The following is a 16,016-nucleotide window of genomic DNA, read 5'->3' on the forward strand; positions in this document are numbered from 1 at the left end:
GTGCTGGAGGGCTGGTGTTTCATAGCCTTCTTGCCAAGAAATGGGGCAATGCGGAGGCCAAATTGTATTTATCTACATGATTTGGTGCAACCGAAGTGTTGCGACGACAGCACTTGACATGTGAAAGGCAAAGACGCTATTTGCTCGGTTGCTCCTTCTTTTTTCAATTGTTGGGGAAGCCCAACGGATGTGGTGAACAAAGGTGGGCTCCTTTCGAGTCCGGAGTTCAAAGTCTGTGCCTCGTGGACGTCGATATGTAAGAACATCTGAAATTTCAGATGCTAGAACTTTTCGGCGTCTGACTTGACTTCCTCCCCATAGTTCAGGTGCAAAACAGCATAATTTGAGCCCCCCCCCTCCCCACTTTTGTCACATCTATCATCTTCATATTGGAACCAGCGTTTTTCAAGTCAATATATTTGCGACCATGGCGGGGGGGGGGGGGGGAAGCCTGAAAGGCAGCTTTGTCGCAATATGAGGGTGTGATGAGGTGAAGCATATTGAAAAATCTGAAAGGGTCATTTTCAAATGTACGCTAATTGTATCGTATCACGGCAATATTTCATGCTGTATTGTGGAGCATGCACACAGGACACATGTGTTTGTTGAGCATGGAAGTTACTTTCACTGCATTTCGAAGGAGAGGCGCGGTTCTGTGGTAGAACACACACCTGCCACGAGAACGACCCAGGTTCTAGCCCCACTCCGACCCAGAATTTTTTATTACTTATTTTATTTGCATTGTTCTCGATTTTTCAGTCACGCGAAGATACCAAATTTTTTTAGGACCCACAAAGATGATGGTTTTTCGCTCGCAACCAATAACGCCAATGTTGGGATTTCTACAAAACGAGCTATTTAACGCTCTTGCATTATAAAAGTGTGCTTGTTCGAAGGCAAAAGTCTACTCGTTTTATCAAAGCAAAATTGTTGCGCAGGAAAAGCGGAGAATCTTTTTAGGTTATGTCTTCTGCTGCGATGCATGGGATAGTGGTATATAGGCTGCAAAAACAGGGTTGTTTCCAGATGAAATTGTGGATATCGAATGCTGGCGTCATTCCTCTCCATTTTTCTTCACTTTCTGTATTACTTGCCATAGTTGCTTCCTCTGAGGCGGTGCTTTTGCCAGTCACTTGTTCTCTTATTCGTTTGCCTTACTTGTATTTTTGATGAGCACGCATTTCAAGTTGGAAGTGCATGGTGACGCATTTCAAACTTTTCTATTGATGAATGCTTTACAAAGATTCAAGTGCTTTGACATTAGCTCTAGTTTACTGTTCTTTTTTTTTATGAAAGTTGCATGAAAGACTTTTTTTTATTTGTGTCAATTTTTTTTGCCTACGTTTTTATATGCACCTGGTTTTTCTCTGTGCTGCATGCACCTGTTTACGCTTTCTTTTTTCTTTTGCATGTTTGCTCTTTGTTGGTAGTAAAGGACATAGACCTAGTGAGAGCAACATGTAGCTCTTGATGTGCGCATTCATAACTTGTGTTGGTGCAAAACAAAGTTCAGTACCGATATGCACGCTCATCGCTTGCAGGAGTCCTCGGAAGAAGTGGTGGCCACGGTGCTGCAGGAAATCCTGAACAGGGTAGTCGCGGGCTCCGGTGACGCGCCGCCATCATCCGCGGCGTCCACGCTCCCGAGGGCGGGATCTCAGGAGAGCGTGGCTGCAAGCTACGACGGTGGGAGCGCCGCCATGCAGGCCCACTTTGCTCACGTGGTGCAGAAGGACGCCTTCCTGGTCTTCCGCTCGCTCTGCAAGCTCTCCATGAAGCCCCTGCCCGAGGGACAACCAGATCCCAGGTGTGACTGCTCAACGTGATATTGTCCGAGGGGATCATTTTTTTCGTATTGTACACAACTAATGAAACGGACAGACAGTTGGGCTAAGCAAGGCAGATAAAGCATCATTTGAGGTCTGTTAACTGTATCGTAATGATTCTCACTTAAATTAAGTGTCTGAAAAGTTCCCCTTTCTATCGGCGGGATCCAAGCTCACAGCCTTCAAATGTTTTGGGGTGTGGCTTGCATCACATCTGTGGCACAATACAACTTGGCCGGGCAAACAAACGGGACAATGCAGGTAGGTTATCAAATTTTGATTTTGCTGAGGCACAAAAAGGTTCGCTGTAATAAATGAAAAAAAATCACGATTCCTCATGCATTCATTTAAGTGAACTTGAAGACGTAAGCCGTCTTCTTTTTCTTTTCAGTCAATATATCGGATCTTGCACAGCCTTCAAAATCGAAAATGTGTCGCGCTTTTTTCACGTCACCTGGTTTTGCACTGCCTCTGTGATTTGCTCACTTTTGAGCAAGAGACGGTGTCGTGTGATGAAATCATTCATAGGGATGCCATGATGACGTCACTAATTTTGGTTTATTTGTGACGTCATACGGCGGCTTCATCACTTGATGATGATGATTTTCCGCATCACTCGTGTCGGTGCCAATGACGCCGATGCAGGATACTGGTCAAATTTCAAGTTTAATGAGCTGTCTAAGACTTACACTTTGAAGGGACTCTAAAGGCAAATATTGAGTCGATGTTGATTGTTGAAATAGCAGTCCAGAAACCTCGTAGTGCTATTTTTGTATGAACGAAGTGCTTATCTTTAAATGAAATTGTGTTTTAATGATCCACATTGCGTTAGCGCACTTCAAACCACCCGCACCTAAAAGCGGTCTTTAAGACGTTACTGTTACTAGGCCCAACGTGGCCTGCCTTTATTACACACCTGCCGACACCAGTAGCTGCAGAGCGAAAGTAGCGAGAGCCACAGTAGCAACAAAGGCCAATGAACAATTTTCTGCAATCTCGCAGGCCATCATTCTCCTTGCTTAGTTCAACTGAGCCCTGCTAAATGGAGCCACCCATCCAGTCTAACCAGCCGAAAACCGAACTTTTGTGCCACTGGCGTCACTCCCCGTAGTAACGCTCGGCAGTTATTTTTTCTATAAATCAAACAGAAACTGAAAAAAAGCGTTTTATGACACCTCTTGATGCACGGAAAGTTTTGCAGCTAGTTTGATTACTAGTGATTAATTGTAATGGGATGCTCTCACATCATCGGGATCGTTTCACAAATGTCCCACTTGTGACGCACGTCGTGTGATCATCATCATCATCAGCCTGACTACGTCCACTGCAGGACAAAGGCCTCTCCCATGTTCCGCCAGCCAACTCGGTCCTGTGCTTGCTGCTGCCAATTTATACCCACAAACTTCTTAATCTCATCTGCCAACCTAACCTTCTGTTTCCCCCTAACCCGTTTGCCTTCTCTAGAAATCCAGTTGGTTACCGTTAATCACCAGCGGTTATCCTGTCTACGTGCTACATGCCCGGCCCATGTCTATTTCCTCTTCTTGATTTCAACTATGATATCCTTAAACCTAGTTTGTTCCCTAATACACTCTGCTTGCTTCTCGTCTCTTAAGGTTACACCTACCGTCGTGTGATACTTTTAGCTAAGTTTCTTAGTAAGTAAGGCACTGCTGTTGATAATATTGCCGTTTTAGACATTGTCATACATTGGGCTTTCATTCTGTCATAAATTGTAATTTGCCTTGAGGGTCCCTTCAACAGATTTCTCGAATGCCCCTTTCCCTTTCTCGGCTTTGCAGGTCCCACGAACTCCGCTCGAAGGTGCTCTCGTTGCAGCTGCTGCTGCTCATCCTGCAGAACGCAGGTCCCGTGTTTCGCACCAACGACATGTTTGTCAACGCGATCAAGCAGTACCTGTGCGTGGCCCTGTCCAAGAACGGCGTGTCGTCCGTGCCCGAGGTGTTCGAGATCTCGGTGACCATCTTCCTGGCGCTGCTGCAGAACTTTAAGACCCACCTGAAAATGCAGATCGAGGTGTTCTTCAAGGAGATCTTCCTCAACATCCTTGAGACGTCCAGCTCCTCCTTCGGCCACAAATGGAAGGTCATTCAGGTAAGAATGTGTTACTCATTTTGTTCATAGAGGATTTCCCTCGTGTGAATGCCGCTTTTGTGGTACTGGAATACCACCAACAAGCGTGACAAGTTGGGCGGGTTGGTAAAGCGGCATAGTGATTAATTGAAAAGCGCTGAATAACCAGGACAAAAACTCACAAAAACGGCCTTTACTTCAATGATTCGAAGGGGAATGCCATCTTCATTTTCTTCAACTTTGATGTACTATTGATACCCTTCAAGTCCCCTTCGAAAGCTTTGTACACCTAACTTCGTTTTCCACTACCTCTAAGATCGGAGGCACCTTGCCTCGTTTTGCATTGCCTTCGTAATCAGACTACGTTCGACTGAGTTATGGGGTCTTTTAATAACGTCACATTTGGGCGTTACATCTCATGATGTCATAATGATATCACAAATTTTTGTGATCTGTGGCGTCACTGGATGATGACTTTTCCATTACTCATCCCAGATGCCCTGAGGTTCTTACATCGATGATCGAATTTCACATTTGATGAAGCATCTAAGGCTTCCACCTTAAAATAAAACCGGTATATGGGACAAAGAGCGATGCACTGTCTACAGAAAGTAGAATCACTCTGCTGCTTGTACAATCTACCGTCTTTCTTTTATCCTGGCAATTTAGTCACTTCAATCTCAATCTCCATTTTTTCAGAACGCTTACATACCTGTATCGGTCCCGTGGTGCCACGAAGTGAACTGCTGAAGGCGTATGTTTTACTCGAGTGCTCCTTCATTAGTGCTTTTAGAAAACCTTTACTGGTGCAGCGGAACCGTGGTATAAACTTCGTAGACATGATGCCACTCGTGTGGTGCTTGAGTATCACTCACTTGTTACGTAGACTGTCTCGTCTTCCATCTTTCTTTTGTCCTGGTTATTTAGGGCTTTTCCGTGAGTCATTCGAATATCACTTGAATGCCTGTATCAATACAGTGGAACCGGGAAAAATTTCATAGACCTTAATGCCACGTGTGTGGTGCCTGGGTACCACTTTATTGGCAGGCAATCGGTCCCCTATTCAGTCTTTTTGTCCTGGTTGTTTGATGCCTCGCAATAAATCACTTGAATGCCACTTCACTGGTACTTTTAAATACCTGAACGTAAAGGTTCGACAGAAGTCTGTCAGGTTGGGTATGAAACTGGGAGATGATTTAGACTCCAACCAAAAGTTTTGAAGAAACCCGACGTTCCGAAACTGACTTGGTGCCTTCCTCATTGGAGCATAAGTTCTTAGCTCTCTGGAGTAGCAATGTCAGAGACCTAAGAACTTATCCTCCAATGACACGCAGCGAAAGAAAGAAGAGGCCCGCGTAATTACGGATGTCAGAAAAAATGAATACCCAAAAAACTTCATTCGAGCCGCCACCCGCCAAGCAGAACAGCAGAGGATACGAAAACCCCAATCAATCTTGATTGGCAGCCCCCCAAAACGCGTGCCGGTCCCATACGTTCAGGGAACCAGCCAGATGATGGGGTGGATCCAAGAAGGAAGGGGTTCGCATCGCGCACGTGCGTTCATGTACTCTGGGCCGCCTCCTCCCCACCCAAAAGACCGGCCAACATTGAACAGGACCCCTGGAGTCGTTTACAAAGTTCCGTGCGCCGAGTGCCCTTCTTCGTATATATGCGAGACGAAAAACCTACCGGAACAACTGAAGCAACACGCCAACAATGTGCGGAAGTTCTACAAAGAGCCCAGCGCAGTCGCCGAACAAGAGGAGACGTTGGATCATCGGATAAATTTCGAAGCAACGGCCATTCTTGAAAGCGAGCCGAACTGGAGGAGAAGGTTATTACTCGAGTCGTGGCACATACATAGAACAGCCCATAACATCAACCGGTCTCTTGGAATTTTTCCCCCAGTGTATACACATGTACAGCGCTCCACGGCAAAACGAGAGAGAGAGAGGGTCATTATCTGCCGGCGAGTGCTTTGAAGACGCTGGTGGTACGTCGTTCCACAGTCACCCCTGAGGAAGGAACCAAGTCAGTTTCGAAACGTCAAGTTTCTTCAAAACTTTTGGTTAGAGTCTAAATCATCTCCCAGTTTTAAATACCGTATTTACTCGCATAATAGGCGCACTTTTTTTTTCAGAAAATTTGGCTCGAAGTTAGGGGTGCGCCAATTACGCGGGGTAAAATTTTCGAAAATTTTTTAACTCGGTTCTCGCACTTTAAATCTGCACACTTGTCAAGTAAAAGGCGACTTTATCGTTTACCAATTAATTCAGCATAAAACAAACATACCTACGTACCTTTTAATGAACAAGCGAGAGCCGTTAACTGCACACACACACGTAAAATTTATTTACACAAAAGTCGTAGCTGTTCCTCCTTTTCCCTATTCGGAGTCCGAGTCGGAGATCACACATTCATCCTCGCCGAGCGGGGATTCGTTTTCGGTGTCCGAATCATCCGCACCCCACAACATGTCATCCTCACTGGCATCCAGTGCGTTCGAGATACCCATCTTCTTGAAGCTTTTCCTGGCGACTTCGTCGGAGATCGCCTGCCACGCTTCCACGATCCAAGCGCACAGCATTTGGGGGGTATCAGCGATTTGGGGGGTATCAGTAATTGATGGAACAGCCGGTTTTTTTTTTTTCGCTCATGGACGCTTTTTTTTTTTTTCAAGTTTTATTTCGACAAACATGCTGGTTAGGTCGTTGCACTTCGATTTTTTTTTATTTGCTCGTCGAATTACCTTCTTTTTTTCTTCAGGGTACGGGGACCGCGTTCCAACTGTACCGCTGGGGGGTAGAATCGTTTCTGATCACGGCCAAGTTCGGGGTGCGCCTATTATGCGCGGAATAAAAAAAAAATCGAATTTTCCGCGACCAAACTAGGGGTGCGCCTATTATGCGAGTGCGCCGATTATGCGAGTAAATACGGTACCTGTATTATAAAACAGTGGAACCATGAAATAAACTGTGTACACCTGAATACCATGCATGTGGTACTTCAGCACCACCTGTTGGTTCATAAACTGTCCTGTCTTATTTTTTTTTCCCTGATTATTCAGCGTTTTTTAGTAAGTCACCTAACTACCACTTTACTAGTAGTATCTTTAAATACATGTATTGGTACAGTGGAAACGTGAAATAAACTGCTTTTACTCTAGTTTGAAGTATGTACTTCTTTAGTCTAAACTTCTACTATTACAGTAGAATAGCGACAGAAACCTTGGTGGACATAATTTCAAGTATTTTTCGCTGATAACTGTATGCTAATAGGAAGTATTGGATGTAATAATGGTACGTTTGTCTACAGTGGGTCTTTTAACAATGCTGGAGTGTTCTGTACAGTATTGTAACATACTATAACATCACTTGAATAGCACTTGTGCTTTACTGGTACATTGAATATTCCTTCTCAGTATTGGTACTAACACTTTCTTACTGATATTTTAGGTGCCATTTTGCTGGTACTTTACTGTCACATTTCTCTATTTCTACTTTCAAGACGTTTGCTGGTACTTGTGGACCAAGGACAAATGGTGACTTCGTATCACGCCACCAGTACCGTAGACTATCAGTAAAGGGAGATTTCTTGAACAGAACTCCTGTTAAACAGAGCATATTTTTCTGCTCCCGTCAGGTTTCCTTTAACGAGAATCTACTGTGCTTCAGTAGCACTTTACTGGCATCGCTTAAGTGGTATTTTTATGCTTCCTTGGCAGGTGTTGACGCGTATCTGCGCCGACGCCCAGAGTGTGGTGGACATCTACGTCAACTACGACTGCGACCTGAACGCAGCCAACATCTTCGAGCGCCTGGTCAACGACCTGTCCAAGATCGCGCAGGGGCGGCAGGCGCTGGAGCTTGGCGCCACCGTCCACCAGGAGAAGTCGATGCGCATCAAGGGGCTGGAGTGCCTCGTCTCGATCCTCAAGTGCATGCTCGAGTGGAGCAGGGACCTGTACACGAACGTGACTGGCAACGCCACTGGCTCGACTGTAACTGGTGCCAACAACACGGCTGGCACCACGTTGGAGGCACCTGAGGTAAAGGAACAGTGACACGAAATGCTCAAATTGTTTAGAGGGACACTAAAGAGGGACAATGACTTGGTTTAGATTGACAAACTGCACTCTGAGAACTCTAATGCCATATGTTTCACTGTCATAAGCTCATTATTAGCGGAGGAAATCGGGATTGAAGTTTCATTTTTAAATTTTGCGCCATGATCTTTGCGTGTGACGTAAAAAATTTCAAATTTTTCACTATTTTCGTGGCATTGGCTCAACGAACTTTTCTGAAACTTCGTATGCCAAGTCTGTGGCACCCACGAGTTACAATTTGCTTCATTTTTATCAATTTGAAGCTGCGTAGGACCCACTAAATTCCTTTCAAATTTCTTACGTCACAGTGTTTGGTGCGAGACTCTCAAGGTGGTGTCGTCACCCTAATTTTCTTTTGGCGTGTTTCGTCACATACCAAGCGTCATGTCTCGGTAAGAGTGGTGTTTTTGGGATTGTGAAATTATACTTTACTAATACGTGAAAAATCATTCCGCTCCTTTGTGTTCTTTTAAAGGGTCCCTGCAACACTTTTTCAAACACTCTCAGATCTCATTATAACAAAATTGCATCTTGCAATAAAATTAGTTTAATAAAATAAGTTCATATACAGAAATTTGTTAGATATGCTATTCCTATCACTGTACTTACTGCAAGACTATTTTTTCATTTACTTCATTATAACCAATATTTCGTTATATCCGTGTTGATCATGTAGAGGTTTGAGTGTAAACATGAAAGGGCTTTATTGGAAGAGCTTATTGCCTCGTGAATTGACTGTAGTGAAACTTTTTAGAACCTCTTGTTGATCGAAGTGGCAGGAATTTTTCCCGCACTCTAAGCACCTTCTCTCCTTCCATGCTAGCGAGCGCACCGAAGGCTACGCAGGAACAGAGATGACAAGTGGTGGGCTAGGAGATGTGTCTTTTTTTCACTGTGCGTCATAACCTAGGGCACCTTTATTTTTATTTTTTGCTGCAAACATGCGGCTCATTTCCAATGTGATCGCACGAGTGTGCATGTGGCGCCATCCCACAGCAGCTGCGGTAACTATGCAGCTCATGATGCTCCATTCGGCCAATGGTTTTGTAGGCTTTGGGTTTACGGCTGGTCATTCGTGTTTATCGCATCATTGTTTGAGAGGTGAGGGAGCGATGTCTAGCCAGGCTGAAAAATTAATTGCAAATTCCAGGTATGCTTCGCAATAGCATATTGGCAAGTGTGTTTTGAGGAGCTGCGATTACCGATGGGCAAGGTTTTATGACCACGCTCAAAAAGCATTGCAAGGCTCCTTTAAGGCCTCTTTTTAAGGCCTATTTTTAATGTGATCGCACGAGTGGGCTCGTGGCGCCATCCCACAACAGCTGCAGTAACTATGCAGCTCGTGATGCTCCATTTGGCCAATGGTTGTAGGCTCTTGGTTTACGGCTGGTCATTCGTGTTTATCGCATCATTGGTCGAGAGGTGAGAGAGTGATGTCTAGCCGGCCTGAAGAATTAATTGTAAATTCTAGGCATGCCTCCCTATAGCATATTGGCTAGTGTGTTCTGAGGAGCCACGATTACTGATGGGCAATGTTTTATGACCACGCTGAAAAAGCATTGCAAGGCCCCTTTAAGGCCTATTCTTTCTGACAACTGTCACTATTTAGGCATTGTTCCAGAACCAGTGGCACTTTGGCATGGCTTCGTGTTCAGAGATACGACACAAATCAGTTACAGGCAGCTGTGCGAGTTGTGTTAGTCGCAACGAAAGGCATCTGCCGTAGTGCTGCACCAATGTGCTGTGCGGGAAAGAGGAAGCAAAGAAAAAGTTATTGGCAACTTTGGTTGCTGGGTCTGGAAATTTCTTGCTCACTTAAAAGGGCCCTGCAACACTATTTGAGCATGTTCAGAAAACGCCACCGATCGGTAGTAGAGGCTCCCGACAACACGCGAACCAAATATAGCGCAGCACGCGGCCTGGAATTCGCAATAAATTATCAAAGTCAGCTAAAAATTGCTTTCTCTTCTCTCGACAAATCGCAGAATATGCCCAAAAATCACACGTAGCAAGCCCATCTATCAGCCATTGGCTGATTTGAACATGGCGTGCTTGCTCATTACAGAGATCGCCGCAGGAGGCCGCTACTTGTCCACACGTACGCGTGCAATCACACTGAAAAATCCGTGCATTCGAATAAAAAAAAAGAAAAGAGTGCTCAAGGACACGAGGCGGGCGTGACGTTTTTTTTTCCCCTGCCATCCCTCCCTGCTTAGCTTCAGCCCTTTCGTCAGGGCGAGAGAAGAGAATGCAATTGCGGCCTGCGACAAACCTTTGTAACTCCACTCGCACTGGACCGATTCTTAAAATTTTTGCGGCATTGAATTCGTGAGGCAAAAAGTGTTTCAGGGCCCCTTTAAAGCGAAAATTGCTCTTGTGAAATTTATCTACAGGCTATTAACAAAGAACACTACACAATGTTGTATGGTGCACATTTTTTCTCGGGACTGCTGCGCTGTGTAATTGAAGACGTCAGATGGGTCTAAACATTATTTCATCCAAGTATATTAAAACATTCGCTGTCACATCCATACTTTGTTCCCGCGGTATTTTTGTCACAGTATACGCTCATAAAATTCCACAATGTGAATATATTCCTCATAAAAGAGCAGGTGTCTTTTTTAAAGAAATGCTGAAGATACTCTCTCTCGCTCAGAATCCTCCCGGCCGAATTAATATTGAAACAAAAGTGAATAGTAAATAATTTAGTTGTAAGAGACGATAACTGGCAGAATATGAAAAGAATTTTATAGCAGGTATGGCTGAAATTAGTAATATTCTCTAAATTGCTTTTACAAAATGCAGTTAGTCTGCACAAAAATCCTAGCGTCCTCCCAGCATCAGCGAACCGTTTTTTTTTTTTAAGATATTGCAAAAGTAAAAACATTTCACGATAGCATATAATAGCACAATCTTTCTCAGCTAGGTTATAGATGGTTTAAAAACCACCTATGTTTGAGTTGGGAACAGCTCACCACTGTTGCGCTCTTCCTTTCATTATATAGCAGCAAAATGCTCTTTGAGATGCAGTACAACCCGCGTCCTCTTTATTAAGTTGATCGTTTAGTCACTCAGAGGTTCACTCATGCTCAAGATATCACCTGCCTGGTAGAGACTTGTATATTTTTATGCTGAATTTTGCGGCCTACTCTATGGAAGGATTCCGATACCATTTAGGAGGAAGACCGGACGCTGGTGAGCCACGGGGGCTCATGCAACTCGCTCAACTCTGCGACGAGCAGCTGCAACATTCCGGAGCAGCTGGAGGTGCTGAAGCAGCAGAAGGAGATCATGGAGCAAGGCATCGACCTCTTCAACCGCAAGCCCAAGCGGGGACTCCAGTTCCTGCAAGAACACGGTCTGGTGGGGCCCCGGCCATGGGACATCGCCGAGTTTTTCCACTCGGACGAGCGTCTCGACAAGGTGAGACACTTGTTGCCTCTCATGGCCTGGTACAGACACCCGAATTTATTTTTATTTACTTATTTATTCATGCTGCAGATCGTTAGGGTGATGGTAGTTGTGTACATGCGAAAATTATACAGAAAGCAGAGATCAAAACATTTAGAAACAGATAAGAGGAAACAAAATATAAACATGCGAAAAAACTATACATCAGCAATGGCATTTAAAAGTTGAGGAACATGTAACAAAAAAACTCAAGGTAACAAAATTCTAGTGTTCAATCGTGCGGGGGGGGGGGGGATTTGTATTTGAATGTATTAGTGCATGGATGGAATGGTTTAGTTTTTAACTTGAGACAGACAGACCGATGAACTTTATTTGCATCTTGGAAGGAAGGTTTCTAAGCACCCACAGTGGGAAGCACTGGTGATAGGGCCAGGGACCAAAGGTTCCCGATCGCTTCGCAAGCTCTCTGGACCGTTCGGAGTTGTTGCGCACAGTGTTGACTTGCGAAGCACTCTAAGAAGTCAGCCTCTTTAACTGTCGTTCACAAGTGGCAATATTTTGTGTGCATCTTTGTCGTATAGCCGCATGAAATTCTGAAAAAAGGTGAAGGCAAGTGCATGTCCTCATACCTCAATTCCACGAAACACTTTTTTTGAACTTCGTTCCATCATGTGGCGCTGACCCACGAAAAGTTGATTCTGCGCCCAATAGTTAAACATTTGGCCGACTGTACGTTGCATCTTCAACTAATAGCTCGGGGAGCAGTGAACGGACAAAGATGGGAACAAAGGGATCATGTTTCATTACACACACTCGAGGTCACGAAGCACGTAGTAAAACAGGGTCTGCACCCGCACTGTTTAGTGAAGTTAAATTACCAACTGACCCAATTTCAAACCTTGCTTCGATACATTGCGCTCTGCCACTACTATTGTTTATTTGCTAGAAGGCACATACCGTATTTACTCGATTCTACCGCGCCCTCGATTGTAACGCGCACCCGATTTCCACCGCGAAAAAAAAAAAACGTAAGACATCGATTGCAACGCGCACCCATTTTTTTTTTTTGCTGGCCCGCACGATCACACCACTCGAAAAAACGATTCCTCTCGGGATTGTCTTCCATTTAAATATGAGGTACGGGCGAAGCTTGTGCACATCTGACGTGTAACAGAGCATTGCCGTCACTGTAGTTTTACCGTGGACCGATGTCAGCACGCGAACTTGCTTCGCCCCCTTCTCGACAGTTGTGGTGCCAGGCATGTCGAAGTAAAGAGGCGTCTGATCGGCATTCCAGATTTGCCCAAGCAGGTAGTTGTTGTTGCGCCGCAAGTTTAGGACGAACCTCTGAAAACTGTAAAGCTTTTCATCGTACTTCTCCGCAAAAGTTTTCGCATATGCATGTTCCCCTTCGGAGGGAAGAGCCTTTCCTCTTCATATAGTTAATTAGCCAGCACCTGCTCGCTTTAAACAGGCTCCGCATTAGACTTTTTTCTAAGACTAATTGCATAGCCCGCACTTGGAGCAGTTCTGTCGTCTTGGGCCGCTGTGCCACTCGCTCCTCAAGCACATACTCGCGGAGCAGCTCTTCAATTTGCGGAAACCGACCCTGCTGTGGTTCACTGAAGCCTTTGCGTGAAGCTTTGCTGTCGACAATCTTCTGCTTTTGTTTCCGCCGGTCCCGCACGAACGTTTCGAGAAGGACCGCGATGCGGCCCGATTTCCGTCCGTTTCTGCACACGCGATGACTTTTCTTTTAAAAGCGGCATCGTGGTGCACTCGAGGTTTTGGAGTCGGCCCTTCCACGTCGTCGATGCTAATGCACTACTAGATGACGAACTCCTCAGCACACGTACGAAGTGCCGCACATGGTAAACACATAGGCAGAAATAGCCGACGCACCATGCCGACGCACGTAGGGGGCGGCCATTTTGGATTTGCGATGGCAATAGATTGACCGTAATTTTTTTGTTCGTACTCGATTCTAACGTGCATGCGATTTATGAACTCGCTTAACCGGAAAAAAGGTGCGCGTTAGATTCGAGTAATTACGGTATTGGGATTACTTTGCAATACGCCTGTGAGAATAATGAATCGCATTGAATATTGGAATAAATATTACAGTATAGACACTCAGTTCAACATGAATTTAAAGCTTCCGAAGTTCCAAACGATTTTGAAAGAAGAGAATAGATGTATTTTGCCGTTGAATATTGGAACAAATATGACAGCATTCAAACTCACTCAAACACAGATTAAAGATTTCCAAAATTTCAAAGTACGCGAAACATACGAGTTCACATATTTTACTGCCCAAAATTGTAAGGAATATTACAGTATTCTTACTCGCTTCAATGTGAACTTCTTAAACTTTCCGATATTCAAAGTATTCAAACCAAATGACTTGACCTACAGTCAAACCCCTCTACAACGAACACCGCTTCAACGAAAATTCTGCTACAATGAAAAATTCTCGGTTTCCATCAGCAGTCCATAGGAGTCAATGCATAAACATTTTCGCTGCAAAGAACTTTTCTTTTCTGCCGTTTCACTTAAATTAAATTTGACGATACAGTTCCAGACTCTGATATTTAATGCCATGCAGGCAACACAATCTTGAAGGTTTTGATACGTTTTCAGTGCTCAAGAATGCGTCTACCAAGTCTCAAATGCACGTTGGCACCACCAGAAACCTCTGCCGACATTGCTTGATGGCAATGGCAATGAGACTGCCCTGCTTTTGCCACTGGCGTTTAGCCTCAACAAAATTTTTTCCACACCCTGTCAGTTTCGGAATGTATACTACATGCAGCATTTGAGCGGGCTTTAACGTAATAGCAAATTTTAAAACTTGTTTCTGCTTCTAACTTGCACCTTGCTATTGCTCAGATCCTGATGCTGTTTGAATTCATTTTGAAAATTTTTTGGTACTAATTACCATTTCCTTTGAACCAGAAAAGCGATGCTTCCACGGGCCTACAACGAGACTGTAAATGTGTTGTTTATGTGACAGGAGTTGTGGTTTTGAACTTTAATCTATGTTAGTTGATCGCTGCACTGTGTCCTCTTTGTTGTGCTTGTGTTAGTTAAAACAATTCATGAAGTGTAGTTGTGGTGTAATAACGAAGCCACTTGCCAGTATTCTGGTGTTTTCATATAAGTCAATAACTAAAAGTTCAGAGTTGTCCAGAATGAATCCTCTTTAATCCTCTTTTTGAAACGTTGCTTAGATCAAACTGTGTCACGCGTATTTATTAAACGTTCTTTTACCTGCTATGTCGTTTGCATTTTTCTCTGCATTTCATGGCTGGGCACATTGTTCCAGTGTATTGTTACACATACAACATGACCTTTTTTTATTTGTTTTCAGAAACAAATTGGTGACTTTCTCGGAGAAAATGAAAAGTAGGTGTACTTTTTTTTTCTGGCAACATTACAGCTGGGGAAAAAAAATCAAATGTCATAATTGACATTCATTCTGTGGTGTTAAGTATACTATGGAACCTCCTTGCAAATTTTGTTAGATTATTTAAACTTCCTTGGAAACATTTTCAGTTACTGATTTCAGTAATCGCTGCTTCAAAAAATGGATTTCTGAGACATTATACTACGTTTTTGCATGCACAATGTGTGCTAGAAGTTGAGAGCATCATGTATGCTCATAAAATAAGACTAATATTTCGCAACTTTTGTGTGGTCATTTTCTTGGGTGAGGTTTCGTGTCGGTTGAAAAGCCGTTGCTGTAAAACTCTGCTTAAGACGGAATTCGGGCAATAGCTTGGCAAAGCTGAATGCTGTCATCACTCATGTAATGTACTAATTGCATATTAAAAGGTGTTTAACTGTTCTGATTACTTGCCTGCGCCGAGGCCTTTCGTAAACTCCTATGGCAGTCTTATATTTTATTTTTTTTAAGCTTTTGAAGATGTGATTTGAGCATAATGCAATGGCAGATTTACGAAAGCAGTTAAACAAAAGCATGTGATCATTCATCACTGAAATAATTTTGGGATATTGCTGGAAACTTCAGTTTCCTTTATATAACTTTATTTTTATCTTGTGCCGGTGGCAGTTACACGCATGAAAAGATGGTTAGTTGACGTTTGTTTGCAGGCTGATTTATGTTTTCAGAACTGTGCCTTTCTGGCAATGGGAGAAACGAACAGCGTTTGTGTGATACTTACCATCCTGTGTTTTCAGACTGAACAAGGAAGTGATGTGCGCCTACGTGGACCAAATGGACTTTGCCGGCAAAGACTTTGTGTCCGCACTGCGCTGCTTCCTCGAAGGATTCTGGCTGCCCGGGGAGGCGCAGAAAATCGATCGACTTATGGAAAAGTTTGCCGCACGGTACTGCGAGACCAACCCCAAGTGAGTGGCCTCTCTGTTTCGTGTGCTTATCCTTATGCTTAGGCAGCGTAAATATTTGGCTTAATATCTGCCAGTATGGTTATTTTTGCTGTGAATAGGTGTTGAGAGCGCATGGCGTGGTTGTCTGCAGTTTGGGCATAGTATTGACCTCTGGCTTGTACATAAGAGCCTTTAATATGTACGTAGCAGGAACATTTGCACGCCACCTA

At 44.0% G+C, this 16,016-nt stretch overlaps 1 protein-coding gene across 2 annotated transcripts in view; it reads left to right on the plus strand.

Annotated features, from left to right (window-relative positions):
* Window positions 1-16,016, plus strand: part of Sec71 (ADP ribosylation factor guanine nucleotide exchange factor Sec71) — a 66,902-nt gene that overhangs the window by 12,637 nt on the left and 38,249 nt on the right. For both annotated transcript variants that reach the window (XM_037415253.2, XM_037415254.2), the window contains exons 6-11: window positions 1,542-1,807; window positions 3,629-3,941; window positions 7,645-7,968; window positions 11,203-11,448; window positions 14,807-14,841; window positions 15,637-15,807. In XM_037415253.2, the coding sequence (XP_037271150.1) occupies window positions 1,542-1,807; window positions 3,629-3,941; window positions 7,645-7,968; window positions 11,203-11,448; window positions 14,807-14,841; window positions 15,637-15,807 (1,355 nt within the window). The remainder of the gene's footprint in view (window positions 1-1,541; window positions 1,808-3,628; window positions 3,942-7,644; window positions 7,969-11,202; window positions 11,449-14,806; window positions 14,842-15,636; window positions 15,808-16,016) is intronic.

The sequence above is a fragment of the Rhipicephalus microplus genome, chromosome 9 (assembly GCF_043290135.1).
Source record: "Rhipicephalus microplus isolate Deutch F79 chromosome 9, USDA_Rmic, whole genome shotgun sequence".
NCBI classification, from domain to species: Eukaryota; Metazoa; Arthropoda; class Arachnida; order Ixodida; family Ixodidae; genus Rhipicephalus; species Rhipicephalus microplus.